Source organism: Festucalex cinctus, chromosome 9 (assembly GCF_051991245.1).
Source record: "Festucalex cinctus isolate MCC-2025b chromosome 9, RoL_Fcin_1.0, whole genome shotgun sequence".
Lineage (NCBI taxonomy): Eukaryota > Metazoa > Chordata > Actinopteri > Syngnathiformes > Syngnathidae > Festucalex > Festucalex cinctus.
Window position 1 is genome coordinate 5,802,381 of NC_135419.1, and position 18,819 is coordinate 5,821,199.

Genomic DNA, 18,819 nt, shown 5'->3' on the forward strand with positions numbered 1-18,819 from the left:
AATAAAATACAAATGAATTTACCAATAAACATTAAGTAGACACATATGTGGTAACGCGGATCTGGCCCTGAATCTTGAATTTGACACATTATGTATAAGACTCACAACTTCATTACATCCAGACAAACTACATCCAATACTGTCTTTAAACCAAATGCCAATTTAACAATATTACTGTTGCTGTATGCGCTCATCATTTTACTATTTGGGTTACAGTGACGTCATTGCAGTTATGACTTCAAAAGGTACAGCTTAATCTTACATCTTGTGATCATGTTGGGACATGAATTATTCAGTGTTCAGTTGTGCAATGATTCACAATATAAGTGTTTACATTAGTACAAGTAATCCCTCATGAGAGGTATCAGGAGTGGGAGTACATCTCAGAGCATTTTTTTTTTCTTCTTTATTGTAAAATTTACGAAAGGATTTTTGCAAAGAATGTGAACTCGCAAACGTCATCATTATTCAGTGCTATACAAAAGAACCATTGAACAACATTGCATAAAGCACATGTGGCTTTACGATTTGTATTAACGCCACTCCGACCACGTTGCTTTGTTTTTGTTTTTAAACGTCATCAAATCAACAGAGAGTCAAGTGCACACAAACAACAGCACTATATGCTGCGTGTCACTCACTGTGTTCTTCCCAAAAAGCGCGGCGAAGCTTCGACGTGACAGCTTCCACTCGTTGTACCGTCACACTTGACAGGATCAATGTCGTTTCCTCAGGCAGAAGTTTGGACGAGTCCGCGGATCAAGTGGACGGCCGGATGTCACGTCGCCCCCTCCCCAAAAAACACCAGATCGTGGGACTGGATCTATGGCGCGTGTTCGATTCTCATCCAAAAACAGACGTGGACCACGAACCAGAACTGACGCTCCCCTGGTGCGGACACGTGACCAGCCCACTGGGAGCCTCTCAATGCCTCGCGTCGGCGTCACTTTCGCTTGGTCTCTCTCAGTGTCTTTGGCAAATGTGTGACTCGTGTTTCCCACACATTAATTATAGACTATTCCTGATAAACGTCTTCACAATAGCGGTACTTCTTTTAAGCTCCCCAAAAAATAAATAATAATAATAATAATAAATACATGTGCACGTTGTTGAGTGGATGCCAAAGTACAGGTGATGCTCCAACGAGACATGAAGAATGATATAGTGGTGCCTTGAGATACGAGTTTAATTCATTCCTTCACTTCCATCATTGGTATGCATAAAATGTTGAGTCTTGAGTAACTAAACAAAGCTTAATGGGTAATATGTTTTTCGTGATGGGAAAATGAAGCTTCATGAAATTTTTGGTTTTGTTTTTTTTTAACTCGAGAGGGTTAGAAAGGGCTAGTGATAAAAATGTTCACTGAATGTCTAAACCAAGATTGCCATCTAGAGGAGTCGAAAAAATATCAAACGGGACAAATGAAGCTTCATGAAGCTTCATTTGTCCCGTTAGCAAGATATCCATTTCACCGTCAAAAGAGCATGTCAGCGCCATTAATCCGAGCAACAGAAAAGTCATTTGATAAGCCAGTGCCTCAAGTGTCATGTTCTTTACGTCAAGTAACATCTTCCTTTCGACTGATTTCGCAGTGCAATTATGGAGTTAGAGAAGAATGATCATTCAAGCAATTCCACTGTTTTCTCATGTGCTCTACCGTGGTTAAAAATTGTAATTATCCACCATGTATGGTTCCTTTTCAAACAGAAAAAAAAATCCATGTGAACCAAAATGTATCCAAGCAAACCATGTGGCATCGTTCCCTTCTTCTATTAGCCAAGGGCTGGTACAAAGAATGTAAACAGGAAGAAGGTTTACTGTACAGATCACTGTTAGACAATGGTGAGAAACACAACATGGGGTGAAACTGTCCTTTGTTAATGATTTTAATAGTCATATGGACAGTACACCGGGAAATAGCGGTGTGCTTTTTCGAACAAATTGCCAACCTTCACATGGTGGAGATGTGCTGGTATGATTGATTAAATCCCAACTGCCTCCCAAAGACGTGCTCAGTAGGCAGCAATTTTTTTTTATGTTTAGAATGTTTTGTTCATTTTCCAGCAAAAGCTGAGGAAAGGCAGATTGCTTTCACATTAAAACAAAATCGAGTTGAGTTCAAAATTAGGTCCACTTAAAGTTGTCCTAAATTTCTGGGTAGCTCAGTAAACATGCATATGCAAAGGAATAAACTCTGCTGGACACTTTAGTTGCACTGTTTCTCCTCATCATCATCCATCACAGCGTAAATGTAAACTGGCAGCAGCTGACTGGGATTAAGATACATTCACAGTTGCGCCTCTTCCTCTCACTATGTAAGCATTTCTTATTCAGGCAATTGATGTGCGACACTCGTGGAAACACCGGAGGCGATGCAGAGTTTTGATATCTCGGGAGCAATGTGTGTTTCCGGTGTCTACAACATGCCAGTTGTCCTTTGCATCAAACTAATGTTGACTGCAGATGACAGAGTGGAGTCCCCACAAAACTAGGACTAAATAGCGGTAAACAAAATAATTTCATAAATGGAATCCTGACAGATGTATGTGACCTTGGCATCCCAGTACTTCAAAAATCCACAATTGAGTATCATTAAAAAAATAATAATGGAGTTTCTCACTCTGTTAGAGAGTAAAATGTTGAAAAAGAAACGTATTATACAGCCAAGACATTAAAATGTAACATTCAGACGATTGTACTAAATAAGCAACACTGCAACTGTTATACACATATTAAATTAATACCGCTTGAGTTTTCAACAAAATTGTGCATTGTTACCTATGTAATACCTCTTTCCTTTATTGGACCCCATGTAATATGTACTGCATGCCAACACATTTTCTCACCCTTTCCCCCTATTTTAGAAATAGAGTTGGAGAGCAGTTACCAGGCAACCACAAGACAGGTCAACCTTTAAATGAAATAGGAAAGGAGAGCTCAAGGTGTTCAACCAAACTTTGATCAGTGACTAAAAATGGGATATTAGTTACTTTAGTACCAAGAGGTGAGTTTGTGATGTGAATAATAATTAAGTTTTTACTCCTAAATAGTTTTTGGTTGGATGAGTTGAACTGGGAGGAAAGTAATGTTACAATTTACAAATAGGACAATATTTGACTCAAACATATGAATGGATGCATTAAAAGAGACATAAAAACAAAATCTCATATAGTTTTTGGAGCAGTTCGAAACCTTTAACTAGAATTTTTGTTGCGTGCTGCGAGGTAGGATCCCAAACGCAGACACAAATAAGTCTTTATTTGTTCACATTGAGAGGCAAAAACTTAAGAGAGCGGTACACAGGAACAGTTGAGCAATAATCCGGCAAAACACACACAATTTTCAGACCCTTAAATAGACAGTCAACCAATCTCATTGATTGTGGCTAGACATGTGAGTACTAGTACTGACATGGAATTCTCTGATTGGCTGTTGACTCCGTAATTACAGATAGTTCCTGACTTCAACTAACATCATATAGCATAAAAGATCCTTGACATCATATAGTCCAGACATCATATAGCCTAAAACTAGTTGAAACTGGACGCTGAATTCGGTTTAGTGTGGACATGCTGGAGCAAAATTACGTTTGCTTGTGTAGTCAGAGCAAACAGTTTTTGTAGGTTTGTTGTCTCCATAAAGAGCAGTAGAATGCATGTTAAATGACTCATACTATATCTGTATGACTTTCACAACATATTAGGAATTAGGTCATGTTTTTATCTGTATTGGGTTTTGTCTGAGTACAACAGCCTCACTGCAGTTTTGAATGTCTGGATTTATCATACTGACTGGTAAGACTGTACATTCCAATCTGGGATATCTTGTATACTTCAGAATCAGAACAAGAAAACCTTTTTTTTTTTGTCATTGTACCATCATCATCATACACAATGAAATTGTATACAGTTACAACCAGTCCAAGAGACATGTAGTTAGTAAAACTGACCAACAGAGGGAGACAGAATGGGAAGCCTGATGGTTCATCCAAAACGATGCCCTAGTTCTGACATTAAAACTACTAAAAAATACTATGATCCTAGGGAGGAGTAGGCTACAATATGGATATGGAAAAGCATCAACTCCCAGGACATAAGCATCCAAAATAATTTTCTGTCAACCTTAAGTCTCTCACTGGAATGGGCATCAATTAACCAGATTGGTGATAAATTTTTCGACGAGAGCCGTCAACTTCTTTACGGTGGTATACGATCTGTGTCGCAAAACCTCCAACCTGTGACTGATTTCACTCGTCGTCTGAGTCTTGCAGTCGGCAACTTTCCGGTAAGTAAATCAGGGAAACTGCCACCTCCAAGCAGCCTGTTGTCAGAATTCCTTTCACGTCCTCCATGGTAAGAATCTAAATGATATCCAGCAGCAAACGTTACGTATATCTCATTTCAATTTGTTTGAGGGAAAAAAAAAAGCCCCACGGTATAGTCTTGATCTTTACTTTCCTCACCCATGTCCGTTTTCCCCGTCGGTTGTGAAAAGCTGTAAGCTGTTTAAGCTTTGAACAAACCATTTCTTCAGTTCAATGTTGACATGCATTGATGTGCCCTCTTTCTCACTTTCAGAGTGGAAGCAACAATTTCACGGCCACCATTTTGACTTTGGGAAAAGCACATGCGTTACTAACAAGATTAACAAAAGTCCTGTTTCATTGAATGCCCCAGTTTCAAAGTGAAAATGTCACTCACACACACATGGGCTGCATTTACAGATTGACTGTTTATTGATTTCTTGTGCACTTTTGATGATTTGATTGGTCAAAATGTCAGCCATGAGAGGCTTAGCTTGTCCTGTCATTTGCAGTAGACGAAAGAAGAAAGATTATGGGGTATCAATAAGTGTTGTTCTGATACCGATACTGCATTCAAACAAAGGTATCGGTATCTGTGAGTACTCACAAGTAACATGCCAATACCATTACTTCCAACGCTAATATAGGATTTTGAATGCAGCATCTTGTGTCTTGCTCGTGCACGACATTCACTGATATGCGACATGTTCACTGCATGCTGACCTAAGATATCCTATTGGCCCTTGAATGCTCTGAACCAATGGCAAGACAGCTTTTTCATGTTGAAGAAAAAAAAAAAAAAACCCTTATGTATCGGTATGGTATCGGCCGATACTGCAAAGCTAGGTATCGGAATCGGTATCGAGGACCAAAAAATGGTATCGGAACAACACAAGTATCAATACATTCAGATGTGCGATCCAGTCTGCCTGGGGAAAAAAGGAATTGAGAAATGTAGCAAAGTGGTACTGAGCTATTTGGCCGGTATTAAAGGGATACTTCATTTATTTAGCCCATTATAGCAATAAAAAGTTAATATTTTGTCCATAATTAATTTGATACTTTCATAATTTTTCACGTACAAATAGTACCTTTAAAAACACATTTTGCAACTTGCTGTCGACTGAAAATGACATCACAAGGGCTCAGGTGACCAATCACAGCTCACCTGTTTTCTCGGTTTGGTCATGTAACATTCACAAGCTGAGCTGTGATTGGTTACCTGAGCCCTGGTGATGTCATTTTCCGTCGAAAGCAAGTTGCAAAATGTGTTTTTATTTGTACGTGAAAACTAATGAAAATATCAAATTTATTTTAGGCAAAATATTAATGTTTGACCGTCAAAAAATGGCTAAATAAGTACAGTATCCCTTTAAGATCATTCTCAGGGATGGGGGGCCATCTTTTTTTTTTTTTAGATTTACTTGCAAACCCAACCTGAGAGACACAAAGCATTCACTTAAACTTGACTATCCTCAAGCTCATGACACTTGGCGTCATTGGTCACTGGTCCATTCTCGGGCCTCACCAATCCAACTTCATAACATGCCATTGACAGGCAGATCATCCATGGCCACACGAATGCAGACTGCTCCAGGCAACTGCAGGAACAAACAAACGTGCATGGTGCATTTATCAGTAGCAGCCAATCAGTCCCCAAACAATTCGAACATTGCAACTTTAGCTTGTGTTTGTTGTCTTTCCACTGTTTTTAGACTCGTCAGTCATCACCAAAACATGGGAAAGTTGAAACTAAACACATCTATTCTTTTACTGATCTACTGGGGGCTGTGCTGTAATTGACTAAAAATAGGTGGATTTTGAAAGCGTTGCTGTTCAATTCTCAGCTTGCTGATTTTGCAGAGTCTCCACAAGGTTAGAGGACCACATTAATAAATTAAAAATAAATTGTTGCAAATAGAGTATACAAGTATACTACGAAGGGCTGCGATTGGGTGGCAACCAGTCCAGGGTGTACCCCACCTACTGCCCAAAGCCAGCTGAGATAGGCTCCAGCATCCCCCGCGACCCTTGTGAGGAATAAGCGGTCAAGAAAATGGATGGCTGGAAGGACACTCTGAAGGTTGGTTTATAAAGATAAGCTTGAACAAGCAGTGTCAGATCTTTTATGGCGGTTTCATTTATTTTTGCTGCCATTCAAGATAATCAATGACTTATTGATCGCTATTTGCATTTAGCTCCATTTTGTGAAAGTTGCTGTGAACGGTAGCACAGGCAGTTGTAAATAACAACATACTGAAACAAACTCATAAGCAATAAATGCATAAAAAAATAAACTTCACAGCTGTCTGTGGAATGCTTGAGCTCAAACTTTACAGGGGAAAAAAAAGAAATAAAAAAAACTCAGCAACGCGTCAAACTCTTTTTTTTCAGCTTTTCCATGAAAGCACAAGTGACAGAGCACAACAGGGGTTTTTACCGCTGAGGGGAAACCAGTCACACATGTCGAGTGAAGCTGATAGAAAGCAAACTGAGGCCAAACAGCGGCAGATATGAAGTCAAAGTCAATAAGGAAGAGTCAGACTTGAGTGGGAGATAAGGCTAAAAGAGAATTAGAAGAAAGCCACACTGTGAAAGAGCCTGCGAGATTTGACCTCGACAGTTGGAGGCAGCAGAACCAGTTCGTTTTCGTGACAATGTTAATCACTTCCCAGGCTTATGTCATGGCCTGAATCTGCTTCACAGAGAACCAATGTTCACTATTGGACTCTGGGCTGAATGTTCCCTGTGATGAAAGACCGCAAATAGTCTGTGCTTGATTTGAACAGAAGCCTTGCCCGACCTGCTGTAGGGCCCACCTTCTAAAGATGAGTGGTCCGCCAAGAGAAGTTTTAGGGATTAAACGCTATATCTCACCAAACAGTGTATGAATTTGTTTGATCCTGTCTGACCGCTCACAGCCTCAGGAGCAGGATGAACTTATAGTAAAATTTCAGTGAAGTGTCTTTTGGGTGCTTTCAGTGCCCTCTAGTGTCAATATGCTGGTCGTACAACACGCTGTTCAAGGGCAAAACAATGGCGATTGTTTGTCACTGACACACAACGTTAAGGGTTGGAAATTCTTGGCATTTTTAAGTTGAAAAATGTTTTTGTTTTGTTTTTTTGTGGGTGGGTTTGACTGCAAATACGTAATACTGAACATTAATCTATTGTATAACGGGAAAATTGTAACTGTATAATGGCTGCAACAACCAGATTAAAATAACATTTTGTTAGTTCTTTTTTGGTTTGTCTTTGTTTCGACCTCAGATATCACCTCTCTCTCTCTCTCTCTCTCTCTCTCTCTCTCTCTCTCTCTCTCTCTCTCTCTCTCTCTCTCTCTCTCTCTCTCTCTCTCTCTCTCTCTCTCTCTCTCTCTCTCTATGCTCTTGGTCAGACATTACAATGCAAACAGAAAAATATGCCATCTTGCTGACATTGTGGACCTTCACCTAGCAACATGATTTATTTGGCAAGATGACTGAGTACCGTTTAACACTTGCGATAAATTCTACATTTTTTATTTTTATTTTTCTATGAAGTGACATTTCAATATGACAGAGTGGACATGTTCAGCTTGACAACATCTAACGATACACAAATGTATATGTAAATATTTATTGGCCCCATTGAAGAAAGACAAAGTTCTGGTTGTGGTGTCTGTAAATGTGAGAACTTTTTTTTAAATTATTTTATTATTTTTTTTAAATGCAAACAGCCCATAATGACAGGGTGGACAGAAATTCATATCCAAATGCAAAATGTTCAGTATGATTTTCAGGCTGAAATCTCACAAATCACAATATGATAAATATATAACTTTGTGGGACATGCCAACATCATGTAGGCCAGCATCAAATGAAAAAGGAAAAAAAAAGAAGAAGTTATTTTTGTTTTTTTTAAAAGACACTTCTTAGATTGAATTCAAGAGAGTTATTGCTTACTGTATAGGTGAGCAAATGTTTTGGCATTTAAAATCAGACCTCAGAGTTCAGTTATTCTGCTACATTTTCATGACTGAGGTATTCTATTGAAGAAACTATCAGCACTTTATGTGATACTGACTTCACTGCATAGTCGATATTTTGTATGCTGTCAACTTTGTCACATATTGAGGGCTGCTTTTAATTGATGTAATACTCCAGTAGTTTTTGAAAAGGGTTTAGCCTAACCAACATATTTTGTGCAGATTTTTATAAATGTGCACCAGCTCCTGCTACCCTAGTTTCATTGACCTACTTTTAACAGCTGTGGGACACTATCAGATTTGATCAAATGAATAATGCATATACAGTGTTGGCATCAGTTCACAATTACATTATAATGACATTGCCAACGAAAATATGTTAACACAGATCCAAGACTATTTATTCTGTATGGGTGAATTTCCAATGGGAAATACTGTAATGCACAGCTCAATATTAATAAATAAAAAGGCAAATCTGGATCAACTGAGTAAAATTCTGCATTCTAGACAGGAATACACTCGCCACAACATTAGGTACACGTGCGCAATGATTTTTCATGTTTATAATTGTGCTTCAGAATGCTTCAGAAATAATTGTCATTTATTATTATTATTATTATTATTATTATTATTATTATTATTATTATTATTATTATTATTATTATTATTATTATTATCTTTCTTTCTTTCCCTTGAGCTATAAGTTCGGCTGATTTGATCTAAGGCAAGTGTCCACTGATATAAATATCCCAAGCAGAATTTTCATCTGATGCTGACGTGAGTTGTTATGTTAGCAAGTTACCACAAGAGGGAAGTGTCCGCCTGAGTTAGTCCGTCTCACACACAGCCAGAGGACATCATTACACACTCAATGAAGCAATAGTCAGTCATTTTCTCTGCTTAATTGATCCCAGTGCTACTCAACATTGCATTGTGGGACATTGTCACTGCAGCATGCCTCGGAGAGACGCATACCATAGGCAATTATCTCGCCGTTATGTTCTACAATGAGCAACCATCTGCCAACAGGTTTGTTGTATAATGACTTTGCGTGGTATTTACAAGACTTTTGAAACATTCGTCTGCCAGCGTATGACTTTCTCTTACCCAATGTGCATCTGTATGACAAGTGATAAAGAAATTGGCCAATGTGTACACAAACAGCAACGGAGGGCAGATAAAGATAGTATACATACAATATATAACAAAAAACACTCTCAATGTGCCCGTCGGGCCAGAAAAACAAGCACAGTTTTGCCATAACGTTTCTTGTTTAAATAGCGTTATAAAATTACTTCAAACTTTCCATTCTTTGATGACATAGGCAGATGCTTTCAACATTTGGTAGCCTACACCAGCACAATCAAACATTATCCAGTATAAGAGCGCTAGTAAAATGTCCTTTTATAAACATAATAATGGTTGATTAGCAATGTCGGAGATGCGCAGTGTTTCTGATTAAAAACAACAACAACAACAACTAGACTAAGTGCAATTACTGCAAAAATTGCGTGGGAATGCTGAAAGCTTAATGCTATTAGCTGAATGCTAAGATGAATGCATATGAAGGAAATTGAAGGATAAATTATGTGAAAATGACATAGTAATTAACTATTAATTACTAGTAATAGGAGTAATAGTAGTAGTATTACTAATAGAGTTACAAGTTTTACTCTGATCAGCCAATCAGAGTGCCAGCTCATTTGCCCTGTGAGGACCGATTTGAAATCTGATTGGTTAAAGAAGCAATCCCATTGTTTCCAATCCAATAGTTTAAATTACTTTGTCACAACTACTGATTCTGAAGGTGCATAGAGCCTGAAATCTGATTGGACAAAAAATATCAAACATCCACATACATGCTGGAAGCAGTGCAGCCAAGAAAAAATGTTGCAAAATAAAGATAATGACAACTGTTGGGAATAACTGAACACATTTTCATGGAACAAATTATTATTTAGGTTGTAAATGTAGGTCAGTGCATCTGAAAGTGTTTCAGTCAGCAGTGAAGCCCTTGAAGGCCCTGATGGCCCACTACTGAATTCTACACTACTGTGACATTTAAATCCAAAAAAAGTCGGAAAAATTTCTGCACACATTGCAAAAACCTCAATTGTTGAAGATAGTAACACAATATTAATCATACCTGCACGACTATATACTTTAACCTAGTGAAGGGAAAATGAAGCTTCATGAGGCACTTGCAATATTTTCTTTTCACTCCTCCAGATGCTGCTCTTGGTTTAAAGATAAAGGCCAGTGTAATTGTTTACATTTCGACTGCATTTTTAAATAAAGAGTGCCATGTAGACGAGTCCATGTGCTTCATGAAGCTTCATCACTACTGTAATCATAAAAACTTAATTTGAAGTGCTTGTGACATGTCGTTTGTTTTGTCTATTTTTTGTCCACGACTCAGCAATGAATTCCTGCTAGCGTGGCTTTGTGTGTGTTCCCTCAAGCCACTCCTTATGCTGTCAGCATGGCACGGTTTAGCTGCACGTTTCCAGTATGCTCCAAAATGTTCCCTCCTTTGCTGTCTCTCTTCACCAATGCACACGGAGAGCTTGGCGAAAACCGAAAAAAAAAAGAGAGGCGGGCCCTGGTGCGTGTTTCCAGTCTTGCTTTGTACCAATCGCAGTGCTTTCCCCGCCTTCTTCGTCACCGTGCTTGCTTTTGCGCCTGCCCCCTGTGTCCTCAAGCACAACTCAATAAAAAAAAAAAAAAAAAAAACAAGTGCAAGGGAAAAAAAAGTGATAAGCAGCAAGCAGCTTCTGGGTGTTGCTTTCAAGTGCGCTCCTGCTGAACGTGTGCGTGAGCATGTTTGTGTGTTCAGTCTGTCTGCTGCAACAGTAGGAAGGCACAGCAGCGGCGTTGGCCCGAGACAAAAGGCTAAACGCAGCAGAGCCGCAGGAGGGGTCATACAAGGATAGAAGCAGGCAAAGTGACCCAGTGGGACTGCACTTCTCAGAGTGGAATTGAACCTGCTGCCGCACCTCATTTTGGTCCTGGACTGCAGGCGTGACGGTAAGGCAGGTTCTTTCCCTTTCTGTCGCTCTGTTAAAACTGAGGAATGGAAACACAATATTGACTTTATTCCTGACTTTGCGTTTACTTTCCATGTCCTTGTCTGGGACTCCCATACCGGCACCTCCAGATCCACCTGCCGTCCAAGATGTCAGATGATGAGTGTCGCTCACCCATCGGCCTGGACTGCTGCAGCTGCTGCCTGGACCTGGCCAATGGATGTGACGAGTCGGTGTCGCAGGGCCTCAGCGCGACGCTGGCGAGTCCCACCAGCCCGAGCGTCAGTCACTTCCGCCAACTCCGCAATCAGCTGATGTACCAAAACCTCAACACGGACAAGCTGAACAACATCATGCGGCAGGACTCCCTGGAGTCGGTAGTGAGGGACCCCTGCTTCCTGCTCAATGAGGGAATCTGCAACAGCAACATAGATCAGACCATGTTGTCTATCCTGCTCTTCTTCCATAGGTTTGTTTCCCAATCTGCTTTGCATGTCTCATTGGTGGATATACATCACCACATATAGTGTTGTACTTCTCAAGATCGGTTTTTGTCTTGAGTGCAGTCTCGAGACCACTTTTTAAGGGTCTCGGAATCGAAGGTAATTACCCCGGGTTTACACCGGTTGCGGTTGCGGTGCGGTTGCGGTGCGTTCCGGCGACGCAAGCAATTAGATTCCATTCATTCGAATGGTGCAGTTTACACCGCTTGCGGGTGCGTCGCGTGTCGACTGCGTCTCAGCTGCGGCGTGCCGCAGCCCTTCCGCAAGGATAGACCTATTTTCTATTTTTGCCGGACGCCGCAGCGGTAGGCCTCCGGCAAATGGCAAGGTAGCACAAAACACAAAGCACAGACAGGAAGACCGACGCAGTTTCGAAATAAATTTCCGGTTACCTTTCAAGATAAAACACTCGCCAGCTCCTATTTCGCAAGCATGCTAGCAAAATGTGATGTGGGCGTAGACGGGCCTGGAGTTAACGTGCGAGGTGCTCATTCACGGTTTAGACACCAGCGAACATGGACGAGGAGAGGTTTATATTGGAGGTAGAAAGCCACAAAATAAAAAAAGTCCACCTCTCTTTCTGCTTCTCTGTTGAGCACAGACTTTCTGTGTGTTTGTCATTGTTTTTAATGCCACATGACCGCGCGGTCACGCGAGACACGGCGGGAAGTGGTCGGCGACGGAGCTGCCGGACCGCAGCTGTGCGGAGGAGCCGGTGTGGATTGGCCAAAAAATTGACCCGTCCGGAGCACGCAGTCAAGACGCACCGCACCGCAGCCGCACCGCAACCGCAACCGGTGTAAACCCGGGGTTAGATTCAGTCTTGTAGGGCTGAATGATATATCGTTTTGATACCGAAATTGCGATCTCAGATAATGTGGTTTTGAGATAGTCAAAGCTGTGTTTTTTTTGTTTTTTTGTTTTAAAGGACTCTTATCCCTCAAGTTCACCAATTATGCCACAGTGCACACATACATTGGCCAGCTCCAAACTGGTTTAAAAAAAAAAAAAAAAGTCTACGTCACGCTGTCGCCAAGTCACCGAGAGTTAGTTTCTTTCACGGCCGCTTGACAAGTTGACAACACAGTACTGTACTTGTCTCCTCCGTGGTGACAAATAAACTACCCTACTAAAACTAGCGCTTTCACTACAGGCAAACGGGCAGTCGCTAAGCATGCTAATTGCTCATGTGAAATGCAGAGTCAGGAATGACCTAAAATAAGTGCTTGGGTGTATAGTAGACTTTTTACAGAAGTTAGAACCGCTTTAAGGTGGAGAGCCAGTAGCTATGAACAGAACATTTGTGCTACAATTGATACGTATTCTAGACTAAACAGATGATGGTTAGCGATTAGCCTTTTAGCACATGAACGAACAACTGAGCACGCTAACGGCTGACGTCAGCCATGATGTTAAGCTCGAGATCCAAAGTAAATTAATCTCAGCAATATGTTATTTGCTTGTAATTGCACTCATTCCATCACTAAGTTCGGAGATCTACACAGTAATTGGGCTTAAAATTACCCCAATAAGAAATACTGTCATTATGATTTTTACACTTTTACACTCACCATTACAGTAAAAAGAGCAAAAGAGTTAATACCATGATATAAATTTCACGCTATATCACAACGCCCTCAGTCTCTGTTTGAAGCAGTTTAGAGCAAATATATGGGAATAAGGGGAAGGTATTTATTTACATATATTACATTTATTTCCAAAGAACATGTACATTAGTACAAAATGTAAAACATTTTTGGTTACATAGACTATTACACATAATTGCATATGTAAACATGGCGCCAAGTAGTACTGTAGAGGTCTTGCCTTAACGTGAAACATTTTAAAGGACTAACTCTCTCACACAGCCTCTTTTGTGTTCGAGTTAAAAAAAAATGGCAATTCAATTTTTTTTGTAAAATTGTTCAGCCCTACAGTTTTGTCTTGGTTGGTGTACATGGTCTTAACTACTACACTAACATACAGACTGCATTATTAGGTTATAAAGTATGCGCTAGTTATTGTTTTACATGGACCAGATGGCTGGTGCAGACTGATCAGGTTTCTTTGGATCAGCACTTTTTCCTCAAAAGGCTGACGACCTAAGTCTTAATAGTCTGGGATTAAGAAGAAGGTTTAGTGTGGTTGTGATAAGGTCCCTGCTTGGAATATAGCTCCAAAACTAAGCACATAAAGCAATGTATCCAGTCCAAAGGGCATCTATTTATGTCACCGCGTCTATCTGATGTTACAAAACATGACAATCATTTGTTAACCCTTGACTGGGTAACGTGTTAATGAATTTGTGCAGTCAAATGTGTTTCCAGTAAGCACTCCAACCTTTCCACCCAAAGTAGAAAACAATAAAGGCGTTTTGTTGGGGAGCAAAGCCAAATGAGGTAAACAAAATCCAACCTACAGAGAACAAACACACAATTATTGTAAAGCTTGAGCTTGCCATCACATGGAATCAATTTAAGTGATATTTTATGACGAGGGGTCAATTAAAACTTGCAAGAGGTTTTCGCATCACTGCCAAATGGTGTTTAAAAACAGAGTTTGCGAGGAAAAGATAGATCCCGGCCAGATGGATCGTTAGTTTGCTTGGCAGATGCTGCCGAATGACTTCAGTCTCAAATTAGCAGTTGTACAGCCTTTCCATCACTGTTACGTTACTATACAACATACTTTAGACAGATAAAACACATCAAGTCAGTTTAATTTGTACAACGCCATTAACTCAAGGCATGCTGCACATTGAGCATGTCAAGTGCAACGCTCATACATGTACGCGATGTATCAGAGACGTTTCAGGACTGGTGTTACAAAAGATATATTTAACCTACAAACTATATAGTTGTCCTCTTCAAAATGGGCCAGACGATCAACCAGGTGGTTTACAAAGAGGTCGCGAGGCATCTGCTTTTTGGGAAGAGGCAAGAGTTTTGGCGTTGCTTTACAGTGACAATGCTCCCTTCTCATCTGATCAGGTTGCTTGTGTTTTCCTCTTTTTGCCTTGTTTTGTCTTCAAAAGAGTGACTTTTTTTTATTTATTTATTTATTTATTTATTTATTTTTTTACTGTTGTTATCATCTTACGCAAAATGGATGAACAGAACGTTTTGAGGATTGTTGCATCTAGATAGCATAGCAAGTAGTTGGTAGCATTTGGTTATAAAACAAAACAGAACCTTAACTAGGTTGTTGCGACATTCAGCTTGTCCCATCAAGGGTTGCGACAATGACTTACTTGTTGCATGATTCATTTTGTCAGGTTTTAACACTGGGCGCTCACACTTAACCTTTTTTTTTTTTTTTTTTTTTTTTTTTTTTCTGGTCTTGGGAGCCGCAGTTGTGGGTATTCAACTCAGTGATGTTTATTAAAAGTTGTGAGCCATTGAGGTTGCCCTCATTTACAGTGATGATTTACAAACAAACAATAACAAAAAAAAACAGGAACAAAAAGAAATAATACATTAACTAAGACGTTAAAAACACATTGAGCATAGATTCAAAATGGATTCTTCATAGTTTGTTCCAGGAAATTCCAAAATTATGGGCATTACCACTAAAAGTGTGAAGAAAAAATGGAGAGAAACAAGGGCTTCTTGAAAATGATTTTAAAAAAAAGAATTGCAAGTTATCTTGCGTTGGTGGAACAATGTTAGCTACACAATCCAAATTAGTGTAATCGTCAGCATAATGATGATAAAGACAATGACACTCTGCAGACAGTATAATGAAAAAAAGAAAACATAAAAAGCACCAGACCCATAATTAACTCCCTGCGGGACACACTTGATAACATAAAAGAGCCGATTGGACACTCCTTACTTTCACATATTGTGATCTAGTATAGACGTCTATTATAAAAAGAATCAACAAAATGTCTCAAAAAGCTACGCCTGAAAAGAAAGGATCATTAATGAATAATCAGCAGTGCCGAAAGACAAGTCTTACAAACAGAGCAGCAAAGTATTTTGTTTAGTCAAGTGCACTCTATTGGGGAACTGGCCGGCAATTCAACTGCACGAAAAGTAGCAGAACTGATCTGGAAAGCAATTTTAAGTTTACTTTTCTGAAATTTGCACAGTGGAAAATCTGACAGTTATGTATGTGGGTGGTCTTGTGGACCTTGGAAGATACCAATGTGGTTTATGAAATATTTTCAGATTTTCTGTTGCTGCATTGGTGATTTAAATGCATATGCCTTGGCTAAATGATCCCTAATGTTGTTATTTTCTATAACTTGCACTAAGTGAGTTAGTGCAGACCTCCTGACTGTAGTGTCTAGCCTGAAAAAGATAACATTAGTTAGTAATATTAATATTAATTACTGCAGGTCTATTCATTATATTGTTTGATTCTTGAAAATGAAAAGGTCACCTTGAAATTACTTAACACATCTTCTATGAACCCAGGTTTGGTCTAGACTAATGATATCAAGGGTACATGTTATCTTTGTTTTCCAGTGTTTATCAGCAGGAACAGTCAGTATTATTATTATTATCTAGTTACTAAATAATTGCAACAACCAAATAAAACCTACAGGTTGTTAATTTTTTTTATCTGTGTTAATGCTGTTCTTATCTCTGAGCTGTTAAGAGCAAATGCATAACACGTAGTATACCAAACGTAAACAAATTTTTTTTACGTAAACTGCAGCTGACTGAGTGATGGTGAACTTGCGCCACGGCTTCACAATATATATATATATATATATATATATATATATATATATATATATATATATATATATATCTGTTGTTTAACTTAAAAAAAAGCCCTTTAAGGTTTGAAACATAAGGTCAACAAGGTAAAAGAGATTCTTCAATCTTGTATGAGCAGTAGGGTGTGTTTCACTCATACTGTAGCAAATACAAGGAAGCAAACGTATGCCATGACCTATGATCAATGCTCACAGAATCTGTTGCAAAACTTCGTGACAGGGTTGTATAACAGATCCTCAGACTCAACTTTACGCCAAGATTAATTGTTATTCATTGCAGTCTGGGTTTGCACTTAGTTACTTTGAATGGCATGTTCATATTTACACAACTTATTTCTGTCAAACTCGCTTTGCAAAAATGATCGTGTCGCTAGTTGGACAAGTTTGATCCAGCACATATGTGTTAAAACCTTTTAGAGTTGGTTTGTGGCGTGATAACTAAAGGCATGTGAAATCAAATTCATAAATAAATTTATCAATAGAGGTGCAAAAAAGAATTTGAAGTATCCGAGAAGGCAGAAAAACACAGGAAAGCATGACAACATCAATGAAAAGGACGAGGTTGTGAAATGAAAAGGTTGAGTTATAAGTCACTGTAAACAGTATTTTTCAAAAGCTAATCGTGTTTTGCGAATAGTAGTCTTGATATGATGTCAGAGTACAGCTTTTTGTGCCTGCTTTGAAAGTTCTTGATAGTCTCGTGTGTTGATTGACTAAAATGAGAAGAGCAGGCCAAACTAATGATAGACAACCAGACAGACGGCAAACATGAAATACTTTCCAAGACATGTAAATAAACCACCAGACCAAAAAAAAAGCAAGAGTGATATGCTAAGTCAATGCCACATTTAGCATACTCAAGTTGGCCAATAGAAAATGATCACGTGGCTCCCTTGCAAAGAATACTTTACGATTAAAAACGTTTGACATCCGTGCATCAGCGGTACCGTGCCGGAACGATCATGTAACTGTTTGCCAGACAAACAATGTTCGCGTGCAAGCCAGTACAATGTGTTCCTGAAACTGTGCTCCTCGAGAGCGTCACGGATCATGTGACTGCCATGGCTAGACTTTATCGTCTGTTTGCATTTGGACACAAGCGGTGTCACAAATGTATTCACATTTTAATCCTGTCAGCTGAAATAAGAGGGAGGGAGCTGGCATGTTTCGTCGAGGTTCAGATATTTTTCAAGTGCGTGACAGTCAGGGCCGGGATTAGGCGGTTGTATGCCTTGACCTTACCCTCGGAATCAAATCTTGCATATGTCAGTTGTAAGGACACGTTTAGCAATCGAGAGCATACCAGGTCATCTCTTGGAATGAAACATCAGCCAATGACCAGCAAACATGTTATCTAAATAATTCAAGGTTCACAGAAATGTTCTGAAAAGCAAATTTTTATTCCCGAGTCCTGCTTGGATATTAAGCCAGGAAAGCCGAAGGGAGTTTGGTTATGTGATTTCCTGTGAATAAAACCAGAGGGAAATGTGCAGCTTTACTTTGAGGCTAAGAAAGCAACCCTGGACCTGGCCAGACGAGAGCCCTACTTTTGAAACCTTTATTTCAGACTGTCACTCAGTGATATTTAGCAGTCACTAAACACCCCAGCATGCCGTGTTAAAGAGGGGCAAAGAGCCTGCAGCTCTGACACTTACCTTTATCACATCATTTATTCAAGTGGAAAAAAACAAGAATTTAAACAGCTCATGTGGGCTCGGAGATAACGCAGAGACAGCTGATCTATTCAATCTTCTAAATCAGAGCATTAACTAAAAGTTGCAGACTGGCCTTTCCCTGCCTGAAGTCCAAGCAAAAAAAAAAGAAGCTTAAAATAAAAGCATTCCAAATAATAATAAGTTGCATGCAAGACAGGAAGTTGCACAATATTGTTTTGACTTCTTCATCCTGTCAGTTTGAGCGAGATAAAAAACACCTGATAGGCCGAATCTTTTCCCACATGTGAAAAAAAAAGAAATGATCAAGACGACTATGCCGATTTGATATTTCTAATCTGTTCCAACATTCACGTCCTGCTAGCTAATGCCTGAAAATGTCCCCTTACACTGGCCTCAGATCACCAGCGTTGGCCTTGGTCCAAGGGGACTACTGAACGGCCGTCCAACAATGCAGTGGAGACAGTATCCAGCTGTGTCGCAGACCCCATGGGGAATAAAAACTCCACTCTGCAATCCAAATACAAATCAGAAAATAGCTCCAGTGCAAAGAAGCCTTTATTTGATCCACTGGCACAAGGTTATACAATCCAGCAAGGACACCTACCGTATATAAC

At 39.6% G+C, this 18,819-nt stretch overlaps 2 protein-coding genes across 2 annotated transcripts in view; one reads left to right on the forward strand and one right to left on the reverse strand.

The window, feature by feature from the left end:
- mid2 (midline 2) overlaps positions 1-898 on the reverse strand; it is a 97,701-nt gene extending 96,803 nt beyond the window's left edge. Inside the window, exon 1 of the mRNA XM_077533055.1 lies at positions 642-898. The gene's annotated coding sequence lies outside the window, so the exon portion shown is untranslated. The remainder of the gene's footprint in view (positions 1-641) is intronic.
- Positions 899-11,011: 10,113 nt separating this feature from the next.
- tsc22d3 (TSC22 domain family, member 3) overlaps positions 11,012-18,819 on the forward strand; it is a 31,985-nt gene continuing 24,177 nt past the window's right edge. Inside the window, exons 1-2 of the mRNA XM_077531800.1 lie at positions 11,012-11,298; positions 11,429-11,766. Of these exons, the coding sequence (XP_077387926.1) occupies positions 11,447-11,766 (320 nt within the window). The 5' untranslated portion in view covers positions 11,012-11,298; positions 11,429-11,446. The remainder of the gene's footprint in view (positions 11,299-11,428; positions 11,767-18,819) is intronic.